This window comes from Meles meles, chromosome 1, assembly GCF_922984935.1.
Source record: "Meles meles chromosome 1, mMelMel3.1 paternal haplotype, whole genome shotgun sequence".
NCBI classification, from domain to species: domain Eukaryota; kingdom Metazoa; phylum Chordata; class Mammalia; order Carnivora; family Mustelidae; genus Meles; species Meles meles.
In genome coordinates, this window is record NC_060066.1 from 137812669 (window position 1) to 137828368 (window position 15700).

The 15700-nt window shown below is 51.2% G+C and overlaps 1 protein-coding gene across 5 annotated transcripts; it reads left to right on the forward strand.

Annotated features, from left to right (window-relative positions):
- The first annotated feature begins 1565 nt into the window (after positions 1–1565).
- GFI1 (growth factor independent 1 transcriptional repressor) lies at positions 1566–14421 on the forward strand. Of its 5 annotated transcripts, none has more exons than XM_045981283.1 (7): positions 1566–1634; positions 3899–4105; positions 4397–4579; positions 6345–6832; positions 6937–7074; positions 8373–8538; positions 11266–14421. In XM_045981283.1, exons 2-7 carry the CDS (start codon positions 3991–3993, stop codon positions 11442–11444), a joined length of 1269 nt encoding a protein of 422 aa, XP_045837239.1. In that variant the 5' UTR covers positions 1566–1634; positions 3899–3990; the 3' UTR covers positions 11445–14421. The 5 variants fall into 5 exon arrangements, with proteins under 5 accessions (XP_045837239.1, XP_045837247.1, XP_045837220.1 ...); XM_045981291.1 differs by lacking the exon at positions 1566–1634 and adding an exon at positions 1671–1987; XM_045981264.1 differs by lacking the exon at positions 1566–1634 and adding an exon at positions 2868–3056.
- The last annotated feature ends 1279 nt before the right edge of the window (positions 14422–15700 follow it).

Below are 15700 nucleotides of genomic sequence, written 5' to 3' on the forward strand. Positions count from 1 at the left end.
AATGTCTCATCTATTAAAACATGCTTGGACTACTGCCATGGTAACCAAATATTTTCTGTAAATCTTCCGGTTTACAAGGCAAATTAAAAATCATTCTAAAAAACATTTCTCTCTAGCGAAATGGCTATAAGGATCTTATTTTTCTGTGACAACTTTGGGTTAATCTAAAATACCGTACGTTATTTTGCAAGAACTGAGGAGCAACACTCCCTTCTCCCGGGATCTGACATTGGAGACTTACTGTGCTCGAAGTAGTGACCAAAAGCTAACTCAATTCACTTAGGTAAGTAACGTAATTATAACGATATCCACCCCCGTCAGGAAAGGGTTCAGGTTTAAGCATACACAGCAGGCCACCCTCTTTGGATCATGGCAGACATCCTAGCGTTGGAAGTTGCTGCATTTGTTTATTTAGGGGTGAGGTTCACATTTTTTCACCTGTTGTATTAATAAAACTAACTCCATTCATTCATTTATTCAGTCCACACTCGTTTCTTAAGAGCGTACCAGGGAAATAATAGTGAAGATCCGTGCCTACCCTCAAGGAACACACAGCCTGAGCGAAGATTTACTCTTCAAGAGTCATCAGGGTGGTGCCTTTATGGCGCCGCATCGCCTCTCAGGACCAGGTGCCCGAGGTACCGCTCTCCCGGGCTGGCCCTGGCAGGGCGGGGTCAGCCGAGCCGCGGCCGTAGCTGCCTCCGTTGCTGCCCCCACTCTCTCCGTCCGGCGCAGTCTTTAATTTCGCAGCTCCGACCACCGGAAATTAGCCGCGGGCGGAGGGGACCCGGCAGAGCGCGGGTGAGCACCGCGTGGGGAGGGCGCGCCCGCCAACCTAGCCGGGCGCCCGCGGGACGCGCCGCCAGCGCCCTCTCCGCCGGGGGCTCGGCGCTCGCCCACCTCTTCCAAATTTAACCATTACCTAAATCCGAAGGGAAATGAGCAAACCTCTCGGATTGGGTGTCAAGGTATTTTCAGCCTTGTTGGGCGTATTTATCCCGAAGTGTTTCCACAACAAGCTATTTCGGGGCAGCGCGGCAGGTTTCGCTCTGCGGACGCCGCGGCCACTTGCCGGGCTCCAGGCCGGCGGCACCACCGGCTGGTGATTCACCGCCCCGACCCGGGGGCGGCACTGCCCAAGCAGTCGGCCGGGGCTGGGGTGGGGGTGGGGATGTCCCGGGCCAGAGGGGCGGGGAGACCTCCTCCGAGCTGGTTCTCCAGTCAATCTGTGTCCTGAATCTGTGACTTCTTCTCGCTGCGGAAGTCTCCCAAGAGCCAAGAATGGTTCATTTTCTTTTGAGTCATTTCTAGTGCCCTCCGGGTCTCCCCATCCCCCGCAGTCCCACAGAGCAAAAACTCTCCTGGGAGAGCGGCTGAAAACGCCGGGCCCCCTGTCCGCCTCCTAGCCCCTTGCGCAAAGGAGCGCGCCCAGACTGGGGGTTGGGGGGGCAGGTCTGAGAGGTCTAAGAGAGCTACTCCTTAACGCTCAGGAAGTGAAGCTTGTGGTTTTGGGGGCTGTGCTCGGAAGGAGATTAAAAAAAAAAAAAAAAAAAGTCAGAGACAGCGCAGTCTCTCCCGAAAGCAACTCAGTTTGAAAACTCTCGGAGCGCAGTGCCCGCGCCCTGACCCCGCAGGTAGGTCCGCTGCGCCTGTTCTGCGCCTGCCCCCCTGCTGGGGGCGGCCGCGGGGACTAACCGGGCACCGCCACTGCGGGGGCGACCAGAGGGCGCTGCCGGTTTCCCTGCCCCCCCGCTGCTGGCCATTGTGCGGGAGCCCCGAGAACGCTATCCGCAAGGGATTTTGGCGCAGGGGAGCAGGATTCATCCAGGAAGGAAACATCTGGTGGGGAGGCGGTGGCAGCTGGGCTCGGGAGGCTGTCCCTCGGCGCCTCCACTCCCGCCTTCCCGGGCCCAGACAGTGAAGAGAGGCCTCGGCCCGCGTGCGCCCCGGGGCCGCCCCGCCCTCCCGCCGCCAGCTGCTGTGCGAGGTAGCCTTCCCACGCGCTCAGCCCTGGTCCCTACCACCCCCAGTCCATTCCGCTCTCCCAGGATCGGGTCGGGCCAGCCAGCAGGAGAGAGGGGCGCGGGCCTCCGCCTGGGTGGAGAGGACGCCTCTGTGCCCGCCTAATCCTGCGCGGTCCTAGGCAGCACAGGCTCAGCTCCCGAGGGGACAGTTCCTCCTCTGTCCCCCCGCCCCTCCGCCCGACTTCGGGCCGACGCAGACCCACACCTCAGCAGGGCTCTCGAAACCGTTTCACCCCATTTTCCTTTACCTCCGAGTTTCACGGCTGTCTAAGGAATTCGTTTTTGCATTTGTGGTGTCTAATTATACGGCCGAAGTGGCAGCTCACGCAGAGGCCCAGGGGAAACTGTGGTGGCAGAACAGCGTCCTGGGGCAGCCCCAGCACCTCCAAGCCTCGACCTTAGGGGCGGACTTAGACGGGGACAGGTGGCACCCCACCACGGTGGGACGTGGAATGCCCTCTAGGGAACCAGTCCCTGAGAACTCGTTTTGAACTCGGAGCGCCAACGGACAGACCTAAGTCCTGCATCCTGCCCTGAGAGCCGCGCTGCTCCTAATCTGGCAGCCTAAGCCTCGCGAAGGCCAAGGACGAGGGGTCTTGTGCGACCCCAGCACCCTTGTTTCTGAACTAGACAAACCCATGGACAGCCGCTGTGCCCGAAGAGCCTGCGCTCCCATGTGAACCCGGCCTCCATCGAGAGGAAGGCAAATTCGTTTTCCCCAGACCTAGGAGCCGGTCTGGTTCCGCCCCCAGCAGCCCCGCGCTGAGCTGGAGGCGCTGCCCCGCCTAACCGCGGGCTCAGGTTTCGACCCCGGGATTAGGTGAACTGATTGGGGGTTAATGAGAGTGGCGCGGCAGGCTGCTAGCTCTCTCTCGGGCCCCCGCCTGGACCCCCCGTGCTCTGGCCGCGGCGGAGCACCCTGCGCTCTCCGGGTCCGCTAAACTGTTGGTTCTCCTCGGACTCCAGACCCCGCGCGGTTCACAGCCGGCGCGCGCGCGAATCCGGCTCGACTTCCCCTAAAGAAGGTTTTCGGTGAGCAGAACGAAAAGTGCTTTTTCCTAGGACTTGGTTTTCCGAGGTTAGGTCTCCATGGTCTGGAATGTCTTGCCCCAGACTTTTCCTGCCTCCGCCGCACTTGGGTCTCCAAATCAACATTTTCCTCGCGTGAGGCACGAGCGAGGAGGGAGGGAGATCACCGGGATGCGAGCTCCACCGGGGGCCGGGGTCGGTCCTCTGTCATACCCCCTCCCACCACCTTCCCGTTCCTTTTCTCTCCTGGTTTCCTTCTCCAGCCTCTGCTACCCTCAGCCCCTCTGCTGCTGTCACCCGACCCTGCTCCTCAGCGGGCTTAGTGCGCTCCTCCCCTCCCGCCCCCCTCCAGTTTCTAGCGGGCTCTTGGAAGGTTTGGCTCCTAGCCCCTTCCCGGTCCTCGACCACGAACACATCTCCCAGCCCTAAATTGATCAGCGCGTTCCTGCCCTCCTCCCCAGGCCGAAAACAGGGCCAGGCAGGCAGTGAGTGGTCGAGTTGAGGGTAACCGGACAGTTGGGGACATCGGCTCTCCGGAGACTTTGATTGTGAGAGCGAGTTTTGCTAGGGAAGGGGAGGGGCCAAAGGGGTGTGGGCAGGGCAGAAGGAAGAGGCCTGAGCCTGGGCCCCGGGACGGGTTTTACCGCTCAGCTGTGGCGGCGGCGGCGGACTCGCGCCACCTGTCCGAGTGCCACCTGGTGAGCGCGGCGCAGTTGGGCCAAGCCCCTCCTCCTTCGGGCCTTCCTCCCTCCTCCCGGCCGGAGCTCTCTCTCCACCCGGCTGCCCAGTCCCGGGCCCCGGGGCGTGCGGACCCGCGTTTCCATCCGGTTCTTCGCCTCTCGCAGGTCTGCGGAGAGCTGGGGCTGAGCAAGCACTCAGGGTAACAGTGGGCTGACTGCGGCTTAAGGGAGCCGAGCGGAGAGCGCGCCCGACCACCATGCCGCGTTCGTTCCTTGTCAAGAGCAAGAAGGCTCACAGTTACCACCAGCCGCGCTCCCCGGGACCCGACTATTCCCTCCGCCTGGAGAATGTCCTGGCGCCAGGCGGAGCAGGTACGGAGTGTGGGGGCCGAACGGGGCTCCCAGGGATATAGATTCTGAGCCCCGCCACACCATCACCCAGGAACCCGGCAGGGAGACCCTGACACCCCCTTTGCTGCCTTTTCGTTTCCTACCGTCCGCGTGCCTTCCGGGATTGTCGCCGAGGTGCTACGGCCTCTTTGCTCCCGTCAGGTCTGGGAAAAGAGGAGGACGCTGGGGTGCCACGGTCTGGGGGGCGCCTCTTGAGAACCACTGGGCCCAATCAGGCCCAGCCTGAGCTCCTATCTTCCCTCTTCTCCGCAGGCAGCACCTCGAGCGCAGGCGGGGCGAAGACGGAGCCCCGGGGTCGTCTGTCCCCCGAGTCACAGTTGACTGAGGCCCCAGAGAGATCCTCCGTATCCCCCGGCAGCTGTGAGGGCAGCGTCTGCGACCGGAGCTCAGAGTTTGAGGACTTCTGGAGGCCTCCATCGCCCTCTGTGTCTCCAGGTAGGAACCCGTTGGGAGCTCTGGGGCCGGGACAGCAGAGAATAAACTGAGGCAGCTGTGGGTGGAGAAATGTTAAATGGATGGCAGAGAGTCTTTCCGAGCGGAGAGAGCTTGTTCAAGGGGTAAAGGGCCTGTGGGGGAGGCATCTGGCTTCCTGGGACTGTTTGCTGCTTGGATCCGAGGCGGCTGGACCCGGGTTGTTCATTCCTAACATTCGTTCGACGGAGACCCTTGGGGAGAGAAAATAAATAAGTCGTCTTGACCGACAGCAACCTCGACATTTCGTTTTCTCATCAGTTGACTGCTTAGAAAGATCTGGAATCCCAAAACCCAGATCCCTGACTCTCAGACGGAGAACTGGGCAGTCTTTAAAACTTCCTCTGGCTCCAGCAGCATCGGGCCTGGTGGAGCTGGGCGCCAAGCGGGAGGGACGGGTCGGGACGAAAATCTCTGCCCTTCTCTGAGTCTTCGTACGCGCGGATTGGGGGCCTGTTTCAATTTTCGTTCTGCCTGGTTGGCCCAGCCTTGGGGACCAGGCCATTGACTTAATTTCTAGACAGCAGCTGAGGTTTGAGCAAACGTTGGGTGGGAGCAAGTCTTGGGTTCTGACCAGGGAAGGAGGACGTAAACCAGACAGATTCTGCCAAGTGCCTGTTATTTCCAGATTGTGTTTACTAGTTTTAAAAGATAGGCCCAACCCCATCCCACACTCAGTGCGTTGACTACGCTAAAACCATAACTCCAGGGAGTGTGTCTGGGAGCCTGCGACCAGAGGATTCTAGTTGGCTGTTCAGGACAAGGCCTGCAAGACTGGATGCCACCAGAATCTCTCCGACAGATACCTGGGGTGCAGCCTGTCACACAGCTAGCCTGGAGTATGCGGTGGAAACAGATTTGTAAATCTGTCTGCAAAGTGGAGAAAGGATAGCTTGGGTATTTGGTTTTATAAAAATTCACGTTGGGCAGGGGGTGCAGATGGCCACGAATATGGGAAAGCTATGTCCCCGGCAGGTGGTGGCTAAACCATAATTGTAAATTGTTATTATTCTCTGAGAAATTTGGGGTCCCCCCATATAACTATGACAGTAATGAGAATAGGAGTATCTGGCAGGCAGTTCAAGCTCCAAATCCTCTTCCCTCTGCCCCTTTGCTACCTGCACTGGCTATTTAATAACTGTTAGGAATGTTAACACCTTCCCGTTTTGTGTTTTTTGTTTTTCAAACAGATGTCTTCGCTAGGCCAGGCCGTATTTTATTGGTCCTCTCCTTCCTTCCTTATCTATCCCGGAAAGTAAAAGACGGAGTGGGAACCTGTAGGGCCCGGGAGAGTGTTGGCGCTGGACGCTGGCTGAGTCCTCTGCGTAGGAGCACTGTCCAGACGCTAACGGTGGCCACCTTCTCCCGCTTAGCTCAGCTCAGAACATTTCTGCCGCACAGACAGCTTGGCGCGCTTTTCTCTGCGGGACCGCGAGGTGCTCGGGTCCCGCCAGAAAAGACCCTCCAAACACTTCCGCTCCCCTGGCGCCGAATTTACCCATCTCCTCGACCGATGTCATTTTAATTATCCGTTTGCCGCCCTGCCGCCTCCAGTGATCCTCGAGGCCCCAGAGACCCGTGCGCGTTTTATCCTGAGGGCGTTATGGCACGTAGCGCGGCGCCGGGCGCACGGAGTACTCCGCCAGTGCCCGGCGACTGGCAGACGCCACCGGGCGGCCTCCGCCCGGCCGTCTGAAGCCTAACCCGACGCCCCCTTGTGCTTCCACAGCCTCGGAGAAGTCGGCGTGCCCGTCGCTGGACGAAGCCCAGCCCTTCCCCCTGCCCTTCAAGCCGTACTCCTGGAGCAGTCTGGCGGGTTCTGACCTGCGGCACTTGGTGCACAGCTACCGGCCGTGCGCCGCCCTAGAGCGCGGCGCCGGCCTGGGCCTCTTCTGTGAGCGCGCACCGGAGCCAGGCCACCCGGCGGCGCTCTACGGCCCCGAACGGGCTGCGGGCGGCGCAGGGGCCGGGGCGCCTGGGGCAGGCAGCGCAGGAAGCGGCGCTGGGGGCGGCGCGGGCCTGGGGCTGTACGGCGACTTCGGGCCCGCGGCCGCAGGGCTGTACGAGCGACCGACGGCGGCGGCGGGAGGGCTGTACTCGGAGCGCGGCCACGGGCTGCACGCGGACAAGGGCGCTGGCGTCAAGGTGGAGTCGGAACTGCTGTGCACCCGCCTGCTGCTGGGCGGCGGCTCCTACAAGTGCATCAAGTGCAGCAAGGTGAGGCTCTCGCGCGCCTGGCTTTGTCGGCCCCGCTCCCGCGCCCCCGGCCCGCGCCCCTTGGCCCCTCTCAGCGGCCTTCTCCCCGGCCCCACCCGCCTCAGGTGTTCTCCACGCCGCACGGGCTCGAGGTGCACGTGCGCAGGTCCCACAGCGGCACGAGACCCTTTGCATGTGAGATGTGCGGCAAGACCTTCGGGCACGCGGTGAGCCTGGAGCAGCATAAAGCCGTGCACTCGCAGGTAAGCGCGGTGCGCATGGCCGCCCGCGGCCCTGTTCAGGTTTTCGCAATCGGGGGTGTTCTGCTTGTCTGTGCAGCACCGGCCACTCTCCTGGCAGCTTTTCCCTTGGGTTTCCCTGGACTGCCCCCAGTATCCTCCACCATGTCCCTTTGCCGAGAGGTAGGTGTATAAGGAAAGGTGGCCGGATCCGGCTTTGAGGCAGCCCTGGAGTTTGGTGTTACGTCATTGTCAAGCCTCCAGAGGGTGATCCAGATACTACTCTGGGTTTGAGGAGGGTTTCTAAGCCCTCTTGCTGCTGATATATCAGATTTATTAGCTCTGGGTTTGTTTGTGTTTTTTTTTTTTTTAAGATCTTATTTATTTATTTGACACAGAGAGAGAGAGATCACAAGTAGGCAGAGAGGCAGGCAGAGAGAGAGAGGAGGAAGCAGGCTCCCCTCCGAGCAGAGAGGCCTATGCGGGACTCGATCCTAGGACCCGGAGATCATCACCTGAGCCGAAGGCAGAGGCTTAACCCACTGAGCCAGGCAGAGGCTTAACCCACTGAGCCACCCAGGCGCCCCAGCTCTGGGTTTTTTGTTTTTTTTTTTTTTTTGTCTCGAGTCTTTTCACTAAATGACTGTCACTTAATCTTTATTGACCCCTCCCAACTGAAAAGAAGGCATGTTCGCTCATTTGGAGCGTCCAGTAGCATATCTGTCCTCTATTCCTTTATGCATTCCTTTATTAGTATTTGTTGTCCAACTTCCAGCTGCTAGACTCTTGAGAACCCAATAACACACCAGGTCCTTGACAGGGTGCCACTCTGGAATTTTTCAGTTTAGTTGAGTGACAGAGGATAGATAAGCAATTAAGTACACAAGTATCTATGACAAGCAAATGCTTACTTACAGAGACTTATTTACTAAAAAGAGTACTATTTTTCCATCTCAACAGGAGCTGGAGGGGGCGGTGGTCTCAAGTGACTGAGGTCTAAACCCCCTGTTGAGGAGGGTGGAGAAGTGTTTGTAAATGGGTGTCAAAAAAGCAGGGTGGGGATAAGTTTTTTGCTGTGGGGTGTGGAGGGTTGTGGGTGAAAAGTGTTTGGGTAGAAAAAGTGTTAAAGGGGAAGAGGCTGGGGTGAGGAGGACGAAGGCTGGAAATAAATCTGGGGAGAGAGAAGATGGGGCAGGCTAAGTGAAAGGGGAGCCTGAAGGAAGGGAGAGCCCTGGTTTTGGGGATTTTGTGGTCGATGTAGTGGTGAAGAAGATGGCAGCCTTCATGACTACAGTAGGAATGCCACGTCTTTCTACCCACAGGAACGCAGCTTTGACTGTAAGATCTGTGGCAAGAGCTTCAAGAGGTCATCTACGTTGTCCACACACTTGCTCATCCACTCAGACACCCGACCCTACCCTTGTCAGTACTGTGGCAAGAGGTTCCACCAGAAGTCAGACATGAAAAAACACACCTTCATCCACACTGGTAAGCTGAAGGCCCTTGGCTTGTCTGAAAACACCTAGTGAAGGCTGGCATGGAAGAGCATTGTTCTTTCCCCGATATATGCCAATATAATTCACCTTTGCTGTGATATTCTGGCTACAGAGTGAGTGGTAGATGAGGCCTTCTAGACGGAGTTAATCACTGCAATGTGTTCAAGAAAACAAGGAGGTGGATTCTCTTAGATTTATTTACATACAAGGTTCTCCCCAGAGGGGACTTGGTGTGGGGCTGCATTTGAAGAACCACTCAGCTGGTCAACCTCAGGTTCTCCATCTTTGCAAAGACTATTTTCCTTTAGTTTAGCTGCTGCACCAACTGCTGCCTGCTCTGGGTGAAATACTAAGCTCCAGAAAGTGAGGTCTTTCCCCAGGGCTCCCTCCCAGCCTTTTAGGGGAGCAGAAGGCATTATGTGTGGTCTCTTGGCTGAATTTCTTACAGTCTAAGAGCTTACTCTGGTAGAGGAGGAAAAAAACAGGGTAAATATTACTGAGCTGTCTGCTAAGCATTTTTAAATGCATTATCTCATTTTATACTCATAAGAACTCTGGGAGGTAGAGACTATTCCTTATCCCCATTCCAGAGCTGAGGAAAGTGAGGCACAGAAGGGTCAGGTAAGCTGTCCAGGGCCCTGGCCCTGACAGCAAGCAGCAGGGCCAGGACTTAAATTCATTCTTTCTGACCTCTAATATCTATTGTCTTGATGACTTACTGTTTTCTATTTTCAGAGTCATTAGAGTTGGTAGATGTAGAAAGCTTCTGTTCACTTACTGCCTTTTTCGAAATATCAGCAAGTTCATGCCATAATAATGGTAATTCTTTACCTATTATAATACTTTACAATTTACAAACTGCTTTGAAACCTATTCCTTCTTTAAAAAAAAATCTATCCCTCCCCTTTTTAAGATTTTAGTCATTTATTTGAGAGAGAGAGACAAAGAGGGCATGGTGGGTGGGGAGGGGGACAAGCCGACTCCCCGCTGAGCCAAACATGTGGCTTGATCCCAGGACCCTGTGTTCATGACCTGAGTCAGATGCTTAAGTGACTGAGCCACCTAGGCACCCCATCCCTTCTTTTGATCTTCACTCCCACCCCAGTACGTAGCCTTAGGGTGATGAAACCACAATGATGAAATGATTTACTGAAGATCAGACTGAGAGTAAATATTAGGGTCATGGAACGCTCTGTATTCCAATCCTGAGATCTTTCTCTAACATTTTGATTGTATATCAGTGGGAGTTTTTATGCCAGGAGCAGTCTCTTTAATAGTAAATAAGACAAGTACAGGAGACCCAGAATTTTATTTTATTCCGGAGTATGAGTACTGATTCAAAACAAATTTCAGTGTGTTCCAAACACCTACCTTTGATGCTTATAGATATGTTTGGGCAGTGTAGATATCCCTTTAGAAAACTCAGAAAAATATCCTACTTTAATCATGACCCCTTACCTGCAATTTCCTTGTAACTCACTCCTTTTAAGTAAAAGTATTCAAGACCCTTACCAAAATGCAACTAGGATCATGAATCAATGAAACATTAAGTCTTTATCAAGCATTTACCTCATAGCTAGACTTTGTTTCTCAGATTTGTTTGATCCTAAAGGGATAAGCTAAGTTTTGATGGGTGGTTCCTTATCAAAGAAATCAGAAGCATGAAGACAAAAAGGGGCACAGCAAGAGGGACAGAAGTTTCCTCAAAAACAAACCTCATCTATTTTGTGTACTTTTCTAAGACCAAACCCTGACAGTAATGCCATGCTGAGGCTCTTTGAAAATTCATGCTACTTACCCAAATATTAAATAGCACATGAATTGGGGGGAAAGACAAAACTTTTCCTTTTCCTTTTTTTTTTTTTTTTAAGATTTTATTTATTTATTTGGGAGAGAAAGAGACAGAGGGTGGGGGGAGGGTAGGAAGAGGAAGAGGGAAAGAATCTCAAGCCGACTCTATGCTGAGGATAGAGCCAGACAGGGGACTTGATCTCATGACCCTGAGATCATGACCTGAGCTGAAACCAAGAGTTGGAGGCTCAACCAACCAAACCACCCAGGCGCCCCTGAAACTTTTTCTCTTTGTTACTTATTAATTTATGGTGAAGACTTGCTAGGGTATAAAGAATCCTCATAAAAAGAAAGTAAAATCAAGTTGGAAAGGAGCCACTATTAAAGAAATTCTTTGTGACCCAAATGTGGGGTCTTATTTTAAAAATAAGACTTTGAAACATGTCTATGCTTTAGATACATTCTATTGTCCTTCAAGAGCAAGAAAGAGTGCAGGCTCACTGGTCCATACACACCAACACCCACTTGGAAACACAGATTTGAAAACTTCCTCTGAATTAGAGCAGAGTCACATGGCCCCCACCCCCACATTGAACATCTGCTGCGGGTGCTCTCTGCTTCTAAAGTCAGGGTGTCTTGCCAGGGTGGATTCAGCTGTGAGTCTGGGCACGTGGCCTTTGCTGTTTCCGTTTAGCAGGAAACGGTTTGAGGCCTTTTGCTGGGAGCCCACACTCAGAAAGTCTCCCTTTCACCTGGTGCACCCGTGACTTCCCAGGACTTGGTTGCAACATGTCACCCTCCAAGTCGCTTGAAGGCCTTAGACTGTGATGCAGCCAGCTGCTGCCAAGAGCATGTGGGCCACAGTGAGTCCCCTCTAGCTTCATCATAAACTCACACTTCCTCCCCTCCCCTCCTCCATTCCTCGCAGGTGAAAAGCCCCACAAATGCCAGGTGTGTGGGAAGGCATTCAGCCAGAGCTCCAACCTCATCACCCACAGCCGGAAGCACACAGGCTTCAAGCCCTTTGGCTGTGACCTGTGTGGGAAGGGCTTCCAGAGGAAGGTGGATCTCAGGCGGCACCGGGAAACCCAGCATGGGCTCAAATGAGGGCCCTGGCCGCCGGCTGCAAGTAGCAGTTACACAACACTACGGAGGGCAGCCTCCCCACTTGCTACTGTCCATGTCTGACTTCTCAGACCCTCCAGTCCAGTCCAGAGCTCCCAGCAGAGTGAGCCCCTTCACCTTACTTCCGGGAACTGCAAAAAGGGATAAGTTCCCTTTTCAATATTCAGCCCAGAGGGGGAACCAAATGACTGACTGGGCTTTGGACATGTCGAATAGGCTCCCGGACACCTGAAGCCTCGAAGTCAAGAGGGGATCAGCTAAAATCTCGGGCCCTGCAGTTCTTCCCTTTTCCAGCCCTGCTCCACAGACAGGAAAGTCCTCCGAGTTTTTTCCCTCCTCTTGCCCCACCCCAGATACTTGTGTGGAGGAGAAGTCATCATTTACAAAGTAGACACGTGCTAATGCTTTTATCTAGAATGAAAAATGAGTGTTTTTTTTTTTTCCTTTCTGGGGTGTCTGTTAACCCCTTTCTACTGGGTGCTGCCTATCAATCTTGGAGGAATCAATTCTCCTACTCAAAGACTGGTTCAGGAAATGATTTGGGGAAGGAGCTTCATACTTTTGAAGTTACAAAGTACCCTGGGCAGCCTGTTGCAGGCAGGAGCAAAAGAAAAATGGACTTGGTGGTGAGAGAAGAGGAGAGGAGAGTCCTCTCTGCAGGAGGCTTGTGAAGGCTCCATCACTGGAGGCGGAAGGACAGAACACCACCTCTGGACAAGATCCCATCCCCTCACCCAGCAGGTGTTTATTGACCACCAGGTCCCAGGCCTGTGCTAGGCATTAGGGAGCCAGAGATTAAAGTTACTGCTGTGCCCCTGGCCTCAAAAGCTAACAGTTGAACCCCCAAGTGACTGAATCTGTTTTTTCCCTCCTAAGGAATTCAGAGAAGACCAAACGAAATCTTGACTCTTCTTTTCTGACGTTTGGATTTTATCAAACATAAACAACAACAAAATAGCTGAAGAGATACTTCCAAGATCCATGTGTACATTCAGTTTTTTACTGTTAAGCTGATATTTTTAAGATGTCTAAGCTAGCAGGCATGTGGAGTGACCCTTCATGTGTACTATAAAGAAAAAAAAGTGGTATTTTTACTTTGATGAGGTTTGTAAATGTTTTTAGATCTCCTGGAGTGCATTATGTTTGTTAATACGTATTTATTAGAATGATGTTTTAAGTTAATAAAGTATTAAGACTCCGACCTAGTGCTTTTCCTTTAGGCAGGGAATTTGGGAAAGACCTTTGTTTTAGTCTGTGGCAGGAGCTGGCACTGAAAGAAACCACAGTGGGGTATTAAGAGCAAAGCAGACAAGCCAGTATCCAGAAGAGAGTAAAATCCAATTGCTCTGATTTTCATTTGTTTTCTCTTTCTATACCTCTAAGATCCTTTCTTTCTTAACAGAAAAACTAGGTATACAAAACTAAGCTCCTACCTTATAAAGTCGCTAGTGGGTCCACATGAACATAGGTGCTTCTGAGGACTTAGGGCTGCTTTTGTTTGTTGGTTTGTTGGTGGGTGGGTTTGGGTTTTGTTTTGTTTTGTTTTGTTTTACAGGCCAGACGGCTCCAGATAAATAAAGAAATCACAGGTCTTAGGTCCAGAAATTGAGTGTTAGTCAAAGCTCTGTCACCAATATGTTGTGTGGCTTAGGCACTTTCTTTGGCCTCCCTGCTTCCTATTTCCTTGACCATAAAATGTGGATATGGCCCTGTCATTCCAATCCAGCCCTGACTATTTGATTCTGTCGAGACTGGAAGGGAGAGAAAGTATGTGATACTGGTTAGTTGCCTCACCTACGGCAAGTCTCAATCTAAAGACCCATCAGGGGCAGTAAAATTGGAATTTGGGTTATTTCTGGCTCTATCCGACCTGTGGGAGTTTCTTGCATGAATCAATCCTTTATGAGAATGAAACCAGAATAAAGGAATAAGGTCCTGACCTAGATGCCGACTACCTGTGCTCATTCTAATGTCTCCCAGCCAAGCTATACATGGTTCAATGGTGACCATGAGTAGACTGTCCGTTTCAATTCAAATCAACTTCACACATATTGACTATGTACCTAACATGTGCCTGGCACTGTTCTAGGTGGTGGGGACACAGCAGTGAGCACCGTGTCCTGTGGAGGTTTATTTATTGGGTCACTGCTGAATCTTTAGCTCCCAGAACAGTGCCTGGCACACAATAGGAGATCAGTAGGCATTTGCTGAGATAATAGGTAAATAAGCAAAGAAAATAAAATCCTGCTTCATCTTGACAGTCAAGTCTTTACCCACGTCTGCTTTCTAGAGCACAATCGGAAGACAAATTGCTCGAGACCTTAGGAAACCAACTGAACACAGGACTCGCTTGGGCTGGTGGGTAAGGGGGCTTCGACACTGCTCTTCTCCATTCTCACCAAATCTCAGTCCTTGGTTGCACTCACCTGGTTTTCAACACCATGTCTTTCCATGTCAGTTTACTGTCATTCAAAATTTAAATTTGTTTGTAATGCACTGTAAGATAATTTTTCAGAACCGATGGGTGAACCAGTACAACATCCATGAACCTCTTCCTAGTGTCCTGGGAAACAAAATTCCCAATGAATAAAGATCACAAAACGTCCTTCCCACAGAATTCACTGTACACACTAGTTGATTATTTCCGACCTGGTTTGAAAAGTAGAGAACTTGCATCGAGAGGTAAGTAGACTGATTGAAATCTAGTTATCTGTCCTATCCTTCTCTTATGACATTTAGAACTTCTGGGCCATTTTCATAATCCTTGTTTATGCTATAATGAGAAGTTGTAATTTTGATGTTAACAGTATGCCTTTTTAGGGGAAAAAAAAACCACATCCTGATATCCTCAGTTCAGAATCAAAACAAATTACTGTGACTGTTACCGTGTGAAATTTGAAGATTGCAAATATCTCTTTTAATGTTATTACCTGACTCCATTAAAAATAGATCGTGAATATTCCGTGTCACATTATTCATGAGGCAGGCTCTATGCCTTTTGTCTGCCGGAGTAACACTAGAAAGGGTAACAAGAGACACCAGAGCACACCTTTGTTTCTTTCACTAAATTTTTAATAACACCTCCAGCTAGCCAGTTGGTGAAGCTCAGCTCTTGCATAAAAGTGGAAAAGCACAGCTATCTCAGAGAAGACCAGCTCTTTCACTAGCTAATTTGAGTTTGCGTTCATCTACACCAGAGATGATTAAATTACCTATCAAGTGTGCCGAGCTATCAGGATTCAGGCCACGTAAAAGGTGAATTTCATCTGATTGATTTGAGACACGAATGGAACAATTGAGTTTTAAAAGGCCCACCTTAATTAAAGGCATAGCAAAGTATCACCACTCCCAGGTAAATTCTTGAGTGCCGTCGCCCTTGAAAAATTGGGTGGCGATAGTGATTTGACCCACATCGTTTTGTTGTGTTCCTGTTTGTTTAACCTGATAATTTAACAGAAAGAAGAGAATTTAGAAGAAGGCCTGAAAGGACCTGACTACTTTGTACTGTACATTTCTAGAGAACTATTGTTTAAATCTCTGCAGCTATATTATTTCTATGGAAAAAACTTTTCAGAAAGTACATAATACACTTACTTTAGCAACATTTCCTTTACTAAGTCAGATTTTAAAAATTAAAAAATTAAAGAAATTTCACCCCAGCTTAGAAGTTTATGTTTGTTTTATTTTTAGTGCTGCTTTTCAATCTTTACCCACGTGTATGTATATTTAGATTTTATGTTTTAAACCCCGTGATCAGGGTAATTTGCAGTTTATGTCTAGATAACTCATATTTATTTATAATATGGACATATACTTAAAACTGAAATGTCTATATTTTACGATGAGAATTTTGACAGTTCTAATGATTACATTTTATTGAAATGTATTTTTATTAGGATTTTATCAATCATTAAGATAATATATTTCCCAGGGCGCCTGGGTGGCTCAGTGGGTTGAAGCCTCTGCCTTCGGCTCAGATCACGATCCCAGAGACCTGGAATCGAGTCCCGCATCGGGCTCTCTGCTCTGCAGGGAGCCTGCTTCCTCCTCTCTCTCTGCCTGCCTCTCTGCCTTTCTGCCTAGAAATCTTGTGATTTCTCTCTGTCAAATAAATAAAAATATTTTTAAAAAAAGATAATATATTTCCCGATTTTACTTTGAAGTTACTCACTTTTTAAATAAAACATTTCAAACATATGAGAAATAACAAATAATATAATAAATATAATTCTGCCATA

Excerpts from the sequence above, each read along its gene's own strand:
- GFI1 (XM_045981283.1), top strand. The coding sequence starts at position 3,991 with ATGCCGCGTTCGTTCCTTGTCAAGAGCAAGAAGGCTCACAGTTACCAC. Across the intron at positions 4,106-4,396 it reads CCTGGCGCCAGGCGGAGCAG|GCAGCACCTCGAGCGCAGGC; the intron begins GTACGGAGTGTG and ends TCTTCTCCGCAG. Across the intron at positions 7,075-8,372 it reads ATAAAGCCGTGCACTCGCAG|GAACGCAGCTTTGACTGTAA; the intron begins GTAAGCGCGGTG and ends TTCTACCCACAG.